Source organism: Aythya fuligula, chromosome 1 (genome assembly GCF_009819795.1).
Source record: "Aythya fuligula isolate bAytFul2 chromosome 1, bAytFul2.pri, whole genome shotgun sequence".
Taxonomy (NCBI): Eukaryota; Metazoa; Chordata; class Aves; order Anseriformes; family Anatidae; genus Aythya; species Aythya fuligula.
Window position 1 is genome coordinate 151781288 of NC_045559.1, and position 13974 is coordinate 151795261.

Below are 13974 nucleotides of genomic sequence, written 5' to 3' on the forward strand. Positions count from 1 at the left end.
TAGCTGAAATATTTGCTATATAATTTCACAGTATTTGCTATATAATTTAATAGAACATAATTATCATTATACTATGAGCGTTACTATTCCATCTTTAAAAATGACTTCTGAAATACGCAAATATATGTAATGGTTTTAGTCTGTGATGATAAACTTTACTTTTTTTCCACCTCCCTGCCTTCATCTCCAGGACGCAGCATCTCTTGGATCTCAGAAGGGTGGAATAACAAAACAAGGATGGCTGTACAAAGGCAACATGAATAGCGCAATCAGTGTGACCATGAGAGTAAGTTTATGAATGGCCTATGCATGGTGGAAAATGAATACCAACGTTGAAATCTCATCGTGTTTTTGAGGAAGTCCATTTGCATGTGCTTTCCTTCCAACAAAAAGAGCATGAGGTGGAAGAGAGATGCTTGTATATCATTTATAGCTGTCAAATCTTTCTTGTCCTTCACAGTACCTATTAAAAAAAAAAAAAAAGGCAGTAAAAATCCATTATGTGAGAGAAGAGCAGTGTTTTAAAGCACTTCTCAGCCAGACCCTTTTGTTAATAGTAGGAAAGGGGCTACTAATACAAATCTTTAGTTTTATTACATCTTTAATTAGAAATAAGTTTAGACTGATTTTGTTGGGTATCATATTTGAATATTTTATACATAATGTTGTAAAGTCTGTTGAAAATAACTTCCTGTGGATCACAAATACTTTCAGATAATACAATACAATCGTATTGCAGACTTTTCAGTTATTTTTTTCCAAAAAAAAATCTTTTTAACTTACTGATTTCAATCTTGTTTTCTAATGATACCCCTTAGGTTATGTGTAAATAAAAGCTTTTTTCTCTAGCTGACTGTAAATAGTTCTAGGTCAACATACTAATGTTGAAATTCTTTTTCTTTGCTTCTTTCTTTCCACTAGTCATTTAAAAGAAGATTTTTCCACCTAATCCAACTTGGTGATGGATCCTATAATCTCAATTTCTACAAAGATGAAAAAATATCAAAAGAACCCAAAGGATCAATATTTCTAGATTCGTGCATGGGAGTGGTTCAGGTAATTATAATTATTTTGCTTGCTTTTCAGTTAATTCTGTATTTTATAGCAAATGGATTAAAAGAAATAATACAGGTAACTTTTGTCAGACATAGATAAGAATCTGTTATGCAGAGGAACAACTACATACGGTGAGTCTTGCAGAAATAGTGAACTAGATTCTGAATTGAAGGAGGCTGAATTCGAAACATTTATCTGAAAAGAACAAAAATTACTAGTTGATGTCAAGTATTAATGTTAAGGGCAAAATTTTAAGGCAAAAACAAAAAATAAATTATGGCAAAGTAATGACTGCATAAAATTAGAGTTAAGTTCAATTGCATTTTGTTCTTACATGGGCTGTAAAATGTTTTGCATAGCTTCTTGTGTGGGATTTTTGTTGTGGGAATTGTATTAAATTCAGTCACCCTTCCAGATGCTTTCATTTGACCTTTACAATATTACTTTCATGTGCTCTTCATTTTTAAAACAGTTAATGGCTTTGGTAAAATGTTTGTCAGTAGCAAGTGCCAAAGAAAAGAGTGTTTTCTGTTGTGATTCTGTTACATATTTACAGTACAGCATGTAACTGTTTTGTTAGGCACAGTATACCTGGAAAAAAACCTTGGGTTTTAGGGCTTTGTTAACTTTGATAGAAATAGGCAAAGTTTAGTAAAAATGTATTTTTTAAATAATATATAATTTCTTAGTGTAAAGTTCTTTAAAGATTTATGCAGAGATACAACAGCTTTACAGAGGATTATTTTTTTCTAAATATTGTAATATTTTGGGAAATCTTGTAAATTTCTTCATATTGCAAGTTGCATATTGAGATTTACACAAATTGTTTTGCTTTAGGGGTGCAGTTTTGGCCAATTCCACGTCAACTAATTTGATTCATGTTTTTTTAAAACAATCAAACAACAACAATAACAAAAAGGTTCATAAACACATTTGTGGTCTTTGTTTTCCAAATCTTATATCTTTCCTTCTGCTCTTCTGGTACAGCTTCCTCTGCTTTGGTGCCTTTCTCTCTCATAACATAAATTACCCATCTCAAGGCTGTTCTTGTTTCAAACAAACAAAAGGCTCTTTTTGTTTCTCATCCAGGTGATGGCTAGTTTCTAGGTATCAGCCTGTGGCTCTGTTATAGACTATTGAGGGCGATGCTATATTCATTTATGTGATTAGAAAGCATTGATATTTCCAAGAGTTACAAATAGAAAGGCCCGTCAGCAAAGGGAAGTGCAACCACAATAGGTGCACTTCACCAAAGGGAAATGTAAAGTCCTGCACCTGGGGAAGAACAACCGCAGGCACTAGTACGTCGTGCTGGGGATCACCCAGCTGGAAAGCAGCTCTGCAGAAAAAAACATGGGGTCCTGCTGGACACCAGGTTGAGCATGAGCAAGTAATGTGTCCTTGATGCAAAAAAAAAAAAAAAAAAAAAAAAAAAAAAATGTTGTCCGGAGAGATGGAAGAGTCCCCATCCCTGAGGTATTTAAGAGACATGGAGATGTGGCACTAAGGGACATGCTTTAGTGATGGTATGCAGTAGGTCAGGTTGATGATTGGTCTTGATGATCTGGAAGATCTTTTCCAACCTAAATGAATGATTCTAAATGTATTGGTATCCTGGGCTGCACTAGGCAAAGTATTTTCAGCAGTTCAAGGGAGGTGATGCTTCCCCTCTACTCAGCACTGGTGATGAGTGTTATGCATGTTATGTTCTCATCTACTCTGCACTGGTGACCTGGAGTATTGTCTAGTGTCATCTCATGCGGAGAAAAAAGTGGTCTTTACACAACAAAAATTGAAATTCCATTTAATAGAACAGGAAAATAAATAATAAATAAATAAATAAAAAGTCCCACCACTGCATTTTACAGTTGTCTGACTTGGAATGCATGGAAGTAGTTGTTCTTTTAAGGTGAACATAATTCTAAGCTGCTGTTCTCAGGAACCAAACTATTTGTTTCAGAGTAAGTTTTTTTGTTTGTTTGTTTGTTTTTTTGTGAGGGAGGATTAGTTCCAACTGCTTTCTTATAACATTTCTCATTTGTGTTTTAAGTTCATTTAGTACATAGACTATTTGCTCTTTAAATGCAGAGGGTGCACAGAACAGAAAAATGCTGGCTTCATGAATAGATTTTTAAAGATAAAGCAGTTGGAATAAACTCCTTCACCAGCCTTTCTGTAAGGGGAAATGCCGAGTATGTGCGACAGTATTTCGGGGTGAGGGGTGTTTCTTGTAGTCTGGGGGTATGTTAAGACTTCTCCGCATAAAAAAAAGTCCAGCCACATAATGTATGCAGCCATATAAATACATAGCTTAATCACTAACTCACTCATCTGTGAAAGCAGACAAGTGGTAAGATGCACCACCTATGTAAAGGATTTCAGCTGTGAAAGTTAAGGGTTACAGTAAGGAAGTAAATGACAAACTGACTTCAATTGGTAAGGCTGCCTTAGATCTGGAGACCACATGTTTCTTTATATCTTTAACAGAAACTTACATTTGGTAGGAAGCTGAATGCTTTGGCAAGCAGTAGTTAATTCTGTAAATTGAAACATCTGAAGTATGGTGAAAACCAGAATGTAATTTGACATCAAATTTAACTTAAAACCACCATCAAGGCTGTCTTGTTGTTTGTTTTAATGTTTAACTAATGAGTTTGTCAGAGTTTTTTTAGTTACTGTGACAATAATGCAGAATTTTCATTTGTTGGCATTTGAGACTTCTGAATTCATTCTCAGGAATGTGAGTCAAGCCAGGTAGTACTTGTGAGGCCTTGACTTAAATCGTAGAAAAAAGGTGACATTAATGGTTGATGAACAAAGGAGAAATGCTTGATTCCCAACTTCATGTGTATTTAAATTTTGTAATATCGGTGTATTCAGAGTTGAGACTATTTATGACAACTTCTGGTATAAAAACGCAGCATGCAAAAGATTCTCACTCAAATGTTGTTTCGTGCTCTTTTATCAGTAGGTCTTGGTTAATTTCACTTCCAGGTGATCTGGATACATGAAGACTTGATACTTGTAATGCCGTATTCATTGTCACATTTGGATTTTTTTTAAATCTTGACGAGCAAAATGATGGGAGGAATGGGAAAATGGGCTAATATTTTTTATACTTCCACTTGGTGAAGTGGTATGCATAACTTCAGAAGGTCAAATATCAGAGAGGAAAAAGGATTATAATAATACACTTGTTCCAAGTGTGTGCCTTTGAAATATTTGAAGTACAAAAGTATTAGATGAATAAGAATTAGATGAAAAAGAATTAGATGAATTAGATGAATGATTTATGAGTAGACAAGATGTAAAAATGTCAAAAAAATCTTTTATTTTATTATAGAACAATAAAGTCAGACGTTTTGCATTTGAGCTCAAGATGCAAGACAAGAGTAGTTACCTTTTAGCTGCAGACAGTGAAATTGAGATGGAAGAATGGATAAACACTCTGAACAAAATCCTTCAGCTTAACTTCGAGGCTGCAATGCAAGAAAAGAGAAATGGAGAATCTCATGAAGGTAAGAAGGGTTTCCAGCTATGCTGGTACACTTACTTGACAATGTCAATATGTGTGCATTCAGAAATAAAGGCTTTATATTTTGTATGTTTTTATAAAGGCTTTATATTGTTGTTAAAATTTATTTTCCTTTGGTCATTCTGGGTCTTCTCATTGTCTGTTGAGCTGATGAGAGTTATGCCCTTTGGGCAGCATTATAGAATAAAGGAACTGTTCAGAAGTCTAGATAATAGAACCCACAATGAAAAATCGTGACCAAGGTAGTTTAAGAAAAAGAGAAGATCAAGGAGGGACTTATTTTTAAAAATGCATAAAATATGTTGAAAATTGAATAATCTGTTCTGTGTCCACTGTAGATAGAACAACAGGACATTGTGATAGTAATGAGGTATTTAAATTTACACACGACTTTCTTGACCACAGATATATATATTTTTTTTGCTTCTTTGCTATTGGAACCCTTTAAGTATAGGTAAGGCAGACATCTGAAAGCAATGTGATGCAAGTACAGTTGATAGGTGGGTGACAAAAGGAGAGTCTGTATGTCATCTTCTGCAATTTTTGTCCTGAAAGTGGATGGGGAAGAAAATTGGTATCAGACTAAGGACATGCCTATCCAGAAGAACCTGGAAGAGGTTATAGGTCCCTGTGCTTATAAATATCACTATATACCAAAAGGTATCATTACAGTTTAAAATTCGATATGTTTTTTTTTGGTAAAGATAGTCAGAACTTAACATGATACGTTTGCAACAAAAGCAAATCAGAAAAAGAGAAGCCTGCAGCTTTGTGAAGGACATTATAGTCATCAGTGGTCCCCAACTGACCTTAGAACCAAAAGATGGTTCTTAAAGCTAACTGAATGGCTGCTTTGTAACTCCAGTAGCCATTGGAGAGTAGACCTGGAAACCTGAACAAACAGAGGCAATGTATTTTGAGTTCAAGTTAAAATGCATAATGGAAAGACTAATATACATTTTGTACATTGAGCATCTTCTCCAGTGCGGGTATCAAAACTGGTATTAAAGCTGATAGCTATTTTCTAGGTAAGATTAGGAATAAGTGCTACTTTACATCTTTACAAAGTGAAATTATAGAGTTGACCACAACCTGTTTGTTGGTTGTTATTTTTGAGGGGATGTGAATTACAAACAAACTAATCAGAAATATCTTTGCTACAGAAATTTGTAAGTAGTTATTTGATTTTTTTTTTTTTTTTTTTTTTTAATTGCAGATGATGAACAAAGCAAAATGGAAAGCTCATCAAGTAGCTTTGATAACTACTATCCTGAAATTGCCAAGGTAATATATATTATGAATGACTACTCAGGATATAGAGTCCTAAACATAATACTTAGTTGTGTGGACTTTCAGTAAAGTTAAGGTGTTGGCTTTCAGCTTCCAGTCAGTTTGTGGTACTTTAAAAGCTTGGAAGCTCTTGTCGATAGTCGTGGTTATTGAGCTTGCTCATTTTCTGCTTTTGGAAGCAACCTGGCTGATGTCTTAAAGATCTTAAAGATGTAAAGCACATGTACATGTCTCAGAGCAGCAAGTTTTATTTCATTAGTTTGTATTTTACATATGTTGTTTTACTGCATACAGGTGTTAACTACTTCAGTAGAAGTAATTTAGTTATACTCAAGATTTATCTTTACGGTTAAAACTGTAGAGAAGCTTAATAGCAATGATGATGTATTTGTGCTTGTAAGGAGCTGGCAAATTCGTGGATATTTATTGCATTGATGCAGTTCTTGCATTTCAGTTTTGTTTTTGTAGAAATGTGGTTAGAGTCCTGAGTTGCTCATGTCTTTGAGATGGAAATCTGTAGACCTTTCCATTATTGCTTGCCCACAAAGAACAGCAGATAGATTGTTCAGCTGATGTTTTATTTGAATATGAACTGTAATACTCAATTTTTTGCATAGTGAAAACACCAAGTAAGTAAAACAAAATAGAAATAGAAGAAGATTGAGTAGAAATACATAGAAAACAAATGTAACTGTACTCCAGCCAATTTGCAGACTTGATTTCAGTTAAAATAGTGACTTGTGCGTTGTAAGTTTTGTGAGTTCTCTAGGGGAGAAGTTTTTGCTGAATTACCAAAGGACTGGAGCTGGTAACCTTTTTCTATTGAAGTAGCAGAATAGTGACTGCTTACTATTTCTTGTGTGATACAGCCTGCAGTCTTGACGCTTTACTCCTTGACCATGCTTTAGAATTCTCCCCTCTTCTTTTCAGAGGGTCTGCCTGACCTAGTCACTACTCCTGAAGGAGTACAGCTTATAAACTGAGAGCAGGCAGTAAAACAAATGCTATTTATTAGCTAACACATCAGAAGATTCACTATACACTAACAGGACTTTAGCACCCAAACTGGCTGCCTGACATTTCTTTCTGTAACCTATTTGTAATCAACTTGGCTCGTACACACAAAAACCTATTATGCTAACTCCAGCTACAGCTGCATTTGGAAATGAATTGGGATTGTGGTGCATACAATCAAGTTTTCCTTGGAAGAGCTGTAAGCACCAAACAGCATAGTAACGTGAGGCCACGGAAAAGGTATTTCCAAAACAAATATAAAGTTAGATGTCTTTATTGTATGTAAGATTTTTCTTTCTTCGTAGTTGGAGCTATCAGAATACTTACATCCCACATGACCTTTGGAGTGGACTTTTATTACGGGCTGTGGCACCCGTGTGCCAGTTTTGTACTACAAATGCCGCTTCCTGTTTCCGTAACCTTTTGATAGGAAGCACTGCAACTCTGTAGGCTAGATATTTTCCTAGCATGTTATTTTCCTCAGCTCTTTAAGCACTGACTCTTTTTCTTCTGTGGATACAACCTATTTAAATTTGTTTCTTTCCAAATAAGATGTTTGGTTTTCCCATTCAAGTTCATCTTTACTGTTTGCTCTAATGCATTTTTCTAGCCTTTTTTTTACCTAGAGAAGAACAGGAAAAATTCTCCCCATTTGCATTAGTACATTACTTGTGCTTTGATTTGATTATTTTATATAAAAGTTGTTTATTTTTGAAGATTTTTGTTCTCTGTTCTTTCTTGCATTGTCTTTTCAGCTGTTATTTGTTGTTTGGTTTTGTTTTTCCCAGTGGAAGACTTCTAAGGCATTGAGCCTTCTTTTAGATGAGTTTATAGTTACTCTTTTATTTTTTTCTTGGTTCTGGGAGGAGATTTTCACAATAGATGAATTTATAATCTTACAAGGAAAGAGAAATCCCTTCAGGGGTGATATTAGAGCCACCTGACAATAAGGGAAAAAGTGTCTTCCCAGGAAAGGTTTAACCCTTGTGAGTACACCTGAGCCTTCCTTTTTCCAGTCAACAGCTGTTAATTTATAAGATTAAATAAAATGGGTTTGTGCACTTCAATGCACACATAGCTGAATCTGTCTGTTCTGCTGAATCTGTCTCTGTACCAAGTGTGAATGTAGTTTTTTTAAAATCTTCATTTAAAAAAAAAATAAATATATTAATTAGACCTCTGGCTTAAATAACGATGTGACTATCATAATCAGTGTGGCCAAGTACCTGCTTAATAATTGCATGTCCCAGTGCTTCTTGTGGTAGGAAAGCATTATCCCAGTAACGCTGAGGAAATGGAATTCCAGAGTCCCTGCCAGGCTGTAGGGAGGGTTGCTGACTATACATTTTCAGTTCTTGACTTCTGCCCAACTCCCCAGCAATCTGCCTGTCAAAAAATGTGTATTTTTGTCTTGTCTTCAGTGCAAAAAACACAGATCTAAAACCATTCAATACATCTGGGCTGAAGTAATTTCTGGCTTGCTTGTATGAGTAGGTCTTCCTCTTCAGGTCTTGCTGCTGACCATTCCCTTTCCAAAACATGCAAAGGAACTTCTTGTCATCTTACACTTCCTCACAGTTTAGTCATGTGCATCTCAATTATGCTAGCTGCTGAACAAGTGAAGTCTGCCAACACTCTGCTGGTTTTGACTGTCTTGGTCATGTCTTCCACAGCAACTGCTGTCTTTTCTCCTGTGCAGTAAAGATCATAGTAAATGAAATCAATTAAACCATCCATGCTCAAAATCAAACCTCAAAAGTTCCTCTTCTGTTATGCATCCTTTAAGTTATTTTTATTATTAGCCTAAAATAGAGTTCTGAGCTACTAGAGCTGGTGACATCTTTAGAGTTTAAAACCTCTAACAAAGCAGATGTGGGCAGGAGACCACTTCCTGCTGATGGTCAGTGATCAACATTTTGGGTCGGTAACATCTAGCCAGTACAGGCTGACCCAAAAATAGACTCCCACCTCAAATGAAATACTCTATATCCCTGTTTAGCTATACTTTGAGAATGGCAACTATACTACATTGCTAGTTTTGGCTCAGGGATGTGTCCATTTCTCGTCTCCCTTGACTCAAAAAATCATACAATATTCTTTCAAGGTTTTATGGAAAAATAACCTATGTATACCAGCAATTTTCACATTCCATTTGTGCTACTTCAGTTTTCTCTTACTGTTAAAGGTAGGTATCCACAAATACTGAGCAGGATCAGTGTACTACCTCCAAGCTCTGAGAAGTAACTTTTCAGTGTGGTAGTTTTGTCTCTTGGACAGCTTTCTTTTTTCCCTCCATCTACCCACAGAAAAAACACTTCATTGGCAGTAGAGCTCAAGAACAGGAATAAAACAAAACAACAAAAATATTTGATTGTGTTTCTTAACTTAGCTAACCTGTTGCTTCCAGAGCAGCATTATGGTCTCACTATCGCTCTGAGTTTCAACCTACGTTCATACCATTCATGCTTCTTTGTGGTGTGGTTTTTTGTTTTGTTTGTTTTTCAATAAAATAATGTGAAAGTTATCTATGGTTTAAGGAGTCAGCATGGTATATGAGCTACACTGGGGTATACTTTCCTTTAGTTTGGAAGGCCACATGTTGCTGATGTGTTTTTTATTTATCTGTTTTTAATGTTTTGGAGACTGGAAAATCCAGTCTTCAAAAAAGCAAAGGAAAATATGTTTTTCTTTTTGCTTGGACATGATGGAGCAATTTAAACGAAGCAGTTGCAAAGTTCAGGGAGAGAAGAGTGCATGAATTAAAAATATTTAAAGCTTTGAACAGGAAAAAAGAATGAGATTGAAAACCACTTTCTTTGTATCACACTATTAAATGACTGTTTTTCTTATTTTGGACAGAGTACCAGAGAAGCAGAAATAAAGATCAAAAGTGAAAGCAGAGTTAAACTTTTTGCCTTGGATCCAGATGCACAGGTTAGACTTTTTAAAAGGAAATAACACTCTTCCTTGTACGTTGATCCTTTGGGTATGAAAAATAACATACTTAATTTTCCTTTTCTTTTTCTCTTTTTAAAGAAACTTGACTTTTCTGGTATTGAACCAGACGTGAAGCCATTTGAAGAGAAGTTTGGAAAAAAAATTCTTGTGAAGTGTAATGATTTATCTTTCAATTTGCAAAGCTGTGTTGCTGAAAATGAAGAAGGACCAACAACAAATGTAAGTCATTCACCTAATTATTTTCTGTTAATACTGTAACGGATGTCTCAATATTTTGCTGACAGTGTTCCTAATAGCAAAAGTCTTTGCTATGATTGAGAAACATTGTTCATGAGTGTTTATGGGTGTTCCTACTCTTTTAAATTGAAATGAGAGCCTAAATGCTATAAGAAGTACCTTTGTAACAAACCTTGTGTTGTAGAAATTGAAATAAGAAATTTTTTGAAAAAAGAAATTTTTTGAAATTTTTCTTGTACTGTCTTCTATACAATGTCAGTAATATCTAGAGTTGTGGTCCTTTATTTACAAATATGATATTCATCTTCCTGTCATACATGTTTTTACAATAATATAGATGATAACAATGACATTTCATTATTTTTTAAAATGTCTAGGTAGAACCTTTCTTTGTCACATTATCACTATTTGATATTAAAAACAACCGGAAGATTTCTGCAGATTTCCATGTTGATTTGAACCACACGTCAGTAAGGCACATGCTATCCAATGCACCTCAACCAATGATGAATGGCAGTGGTGATGGTTCACACAGAATTCAAGACATTTATGAAACGATGTTACAATATCCAAAGCAGGTAAGAATTAGTGAAATGTGGCTTGGATTTTGAATAGGGCAGTTGTCCATCATGCTTCAAATGGCTTTTTGTTATGTGATGTAAAAAGTGCGTGCATTTTCATTTTATATTTATCTTGTGTTTTATTTTTAGGGAATATTTTCAGTCACGTGTCCTCATCCTGACATTTTCCTTGTGGCCAGAATAGAAAAAGTATTACAGGGAAGTATTACGCATTGCGCTGAACCATACATGAAAAGTTCAGATTCTTCAAAGGTACGTTATCCTCTTTTGTGGCACTGAAAAAATAGTGAGGCAGGACAGGTTGATTTGGAGTTAAAAAATGTCGATCAAAAACATGGTTCTTTTATAAGGTATTCCAGTGACAATGATTTGGTTTAGTAAGTTCTAGTTATTAGTAGTAACTGTTGTTATTGAAATTTTATCAGTAAAGTCCAGTATATAATTAAAAAAAATTATTTAGCTCTTTGTAATCATGACAATCTATAATTTTTAATGGCTTTAAACTGATGAAAGAATGCTAATCTTCAATGTGAAAGTTGAGTTGCAAGTGAAATATTAAATATAAGTCAGAAACTAACTGCATATCTCTATTAGTTAATGGATCTCATTTACTATATAATTGTTACAGTCTTTTTCTTTAGCTCAGTTTTCAGTGACCATTGTTCACTGTAACTTTCATATCTATATTCTTACTGATTTCCTTCAGAACCACCGATATCATTAAGAGTAGATTTTTACGTTTGACATGCTCTGTAGGTTTGAAGGAACTCTGTATCACCTTTGGAAATAAACCACTGAAACATGAATTTTTTAGAAGTCTAGGATAATGTAACATTTTAATGTTAAGGGGTTTTTTTGTTTTTTTTTTTTGAAACTTAGCTAACAAGAAACTTGTTCAGTTGCTGTTTCTTGTCTGTCAGTGAAGCAACAGTGTTTTAATTTTGTTGGCTTAGAGCAGTGTTTAAATAGTCCGATGAGGGTAATAGAGATTTTGTAAGCAATGTCAGGTGTTGTTGATATTCCTCCTGCTTTCAGCTAGGAAAAGGGACGAATGAAGGGTTAACACTCAGTCTCTGCAGAGGAACAGTGTTCTCTCCTACTGATTTAGTTCTGGCTAAGTTAAATGCAAAAAACTGTATTTTTCACTTGGTCTTAATATAGAGCAGGCTACTGATTTGCTTTTCCAGGAATGGCTGAGATTTTTTTGCAGCTATCATTAGAAAGCAACAGCTCTGCATTTTGAGAGCCTGTTTTTGAAGTGCGTGCTGACTGTTACTGAGTTAAAGCAAAATTGAACTGAATAACTGCTTTTTGGTGGTCTTGGGCCTGTGCCACACAGGAAAGTTAGTTAAGCCCAAGTGTTCCAAAATTTGATGCTGAATGCTATGTTGACCTGTGTTACAGTAACAGCCAAATAAGAACATTCATTGTTATATTAACTTATGCTGCCCGTTTCTGGTTTTCATTTGCTCGTAACTTTACACAATTGAATCCTTAGTTTGAATTTTTGTCTATTCTTGTTCTTTGGGATTACACTGAATTAGCTGGAAACAAAAGCAGAACAGTACTGACCAGCTATGTAGGCCTCCCCTTATGTCAGTGCAATAAGCAAGTTCCAGTTCCCTGCAGAATTGCTGCTCTGGTCAAGGAGAAGGAAAAAATGGAAGAAAAAAATTACATAGATCACTTGTTCTACCATTAAACACTGATATTGGGGAATAATGATAATTATTGATCAAGAGTTTGTGCTTTTAAATGTAATTTCTCATCTTTTTACAAGAAAGGATAATAGAGAGTTGGCTTAAAGGGCACACCAATAGAAACAGCTCTTAATGTCAACAGCATAGATCAGGGATAGTATTCAAGCAGGTTTACTCTGGGTTTTTCTGCCTCTAGAAAATACTTTCCACTGTGTTAGGTACACACAGAAAGCTGACTTCTGGAAAAGAGAAACCTACTGCTCTGTCAGGAGGTTCTGCCATAGGTCAAGTGGTTTAGCACTGTGTTGAACATTTCAAAATAGTGAGTTTCTAGCTCTGCTTGTTGGTTCAATATAATGGAAGTATTTGTTCATATTTCATAGTTTACAAAACCAAAACCTGAAAATTCTAATGAGAACAATTTGTCCCATCTCATTCTCTTTTCTGATGGTTAAGTTATCAGTTGTTGAATATTTACATTTTAAAGAAGGCAGAAATCAGATGACTTGTTAGCAATTCTTTTTTTTTTTTTCTTGCTTAATTAAATGTGTTATCAGGAGGTGTGGATGGGTTTGTTTTCACTTGTGAAATGTTGCGAGATCAGCAGGCCTTGCTTAACCTGAAATGAATTGTTAAGAGGTATTAATTTAATTTATATCTGTGTCAATGTGTGTTTTTTTCTTGTATGGTAGAGTTTTGTTGTTTATAAAACTTGACAATTTCTTACGTCCCTTGAAGGTTGCACAGAAAGTTTTGAAGAACGCTAAGCAGGCATGCCAGAGACTAGGTCAATATAGAATGCCTTTTGCCTGGGCAGCTAGGTAAGGACAAATCTTGCCAATATGTAGTTTTTCCTCACTTTTCTTTAACATTGGCCAGAGGAGCTGTGGATGCCCCACCCCTGGAGGTGTTCAAGACCAAGATGGACAAGGCCCTGAGCAACCCGATCTAGTGGGTGACATCCCTGCCTATAGCAGGAGGGTTGGAACTGGGTGATCTTTAAGGTCCCCTTCAACTCAACCTATTATCTTCTGCATCTCATTTTGTTTAAATCTCAATGTGCTATTTAAATTATTTTTTGTTTTGCTTTCAATTAAACAAAGATTTCTGAAAAGCAAATGTAGACTTAAGGTTTGTAGTAGGAAAAAAGTTGAAAATTTATCACATTATTGTTCAAACTCTTGAATATTGGCAACTGTTTTCCATTGTCAAGATTTTTAATTTTACTAAGAATTAAACGTTTCTCTTTCATTTGTTACACTGAGCTATTTATATGTTAAAACTTCCCTACAATGAAAGGAATATTGAGTATTTAATATGAAGGATAGTGCAGTATGTTCTACTTTGTAGTAAAGAAGTTTCTTGAAGATAATTGCAACAGTTGTATTAACTCATCTGAAAGCAAGACTTTGACTTTCAGGACATTGTTTAAAGATGCCTCGGGAACACTGGACAAAAATGCAAGATTTTCACCTCTTTTCAGACAAGACAGTAACAAGCTTTCAAATGAAGACATGCTGAAATTGTTAGCAGATTTCCGCAAGTAAGTTTAATTTTCCTCACTCTATCCTGAAAATTAAACAATAATCTTTTCTCTTATTAG

At 34.9% G+C, this 13974-nt stretch overlaps 1 protein-coding gene across 17 annotated transcripts in view; it reads left to right on the forward strand.

Moving 5' to 3' along the window:
• The window catches only part of DOCK9 (dedicator of cytokinesis 9), a 125973-nt gene that overhangs the window by 52130 nt on the left and 59869 nt on the right, over positions 1 to 13974 (forward strand). For all 17 annotated transcript variants that reach the window (XM_032182225.1, XM_032182295.1, XM_032182319.1 and 14 more), the window contains exons 6-15: positions 191 to 286; positions 922 to 1056; positions 4400 to 4574; positions 5808 to 5875; positions 9755 to 9829; positions 9932 to 10072; positions 10468 to 10668; positions 10801 to 10923; positions 13110 to 13192; positions 13792 to 13914. In XM_032182225.1, coding sequence (XP_032038116.1) covers positions 191 to 286; positions 922 to 1056; positions 4400 to 4574; positions 5808 to 5875; positions 9755 to 9829; positions 9932 to 10072; positions 10468 to 10668; positions 10801 to 10923; positions 13110 to 13192; positions 13792 to 13914 — 1220 coding nt within the window. The remainder of the gene's footprint in view (positions 1 to 190; positions 287 to 921; positions 1057 to 4399; positions 4575 to 5807; positions 5876 to 9754; positions 9830 to 9931; positions 10073 to 10467; positions 10669 to 10800; positions 10924 to 13109; positions 13193 to 13791; positions 13915 to 13974) is intronic.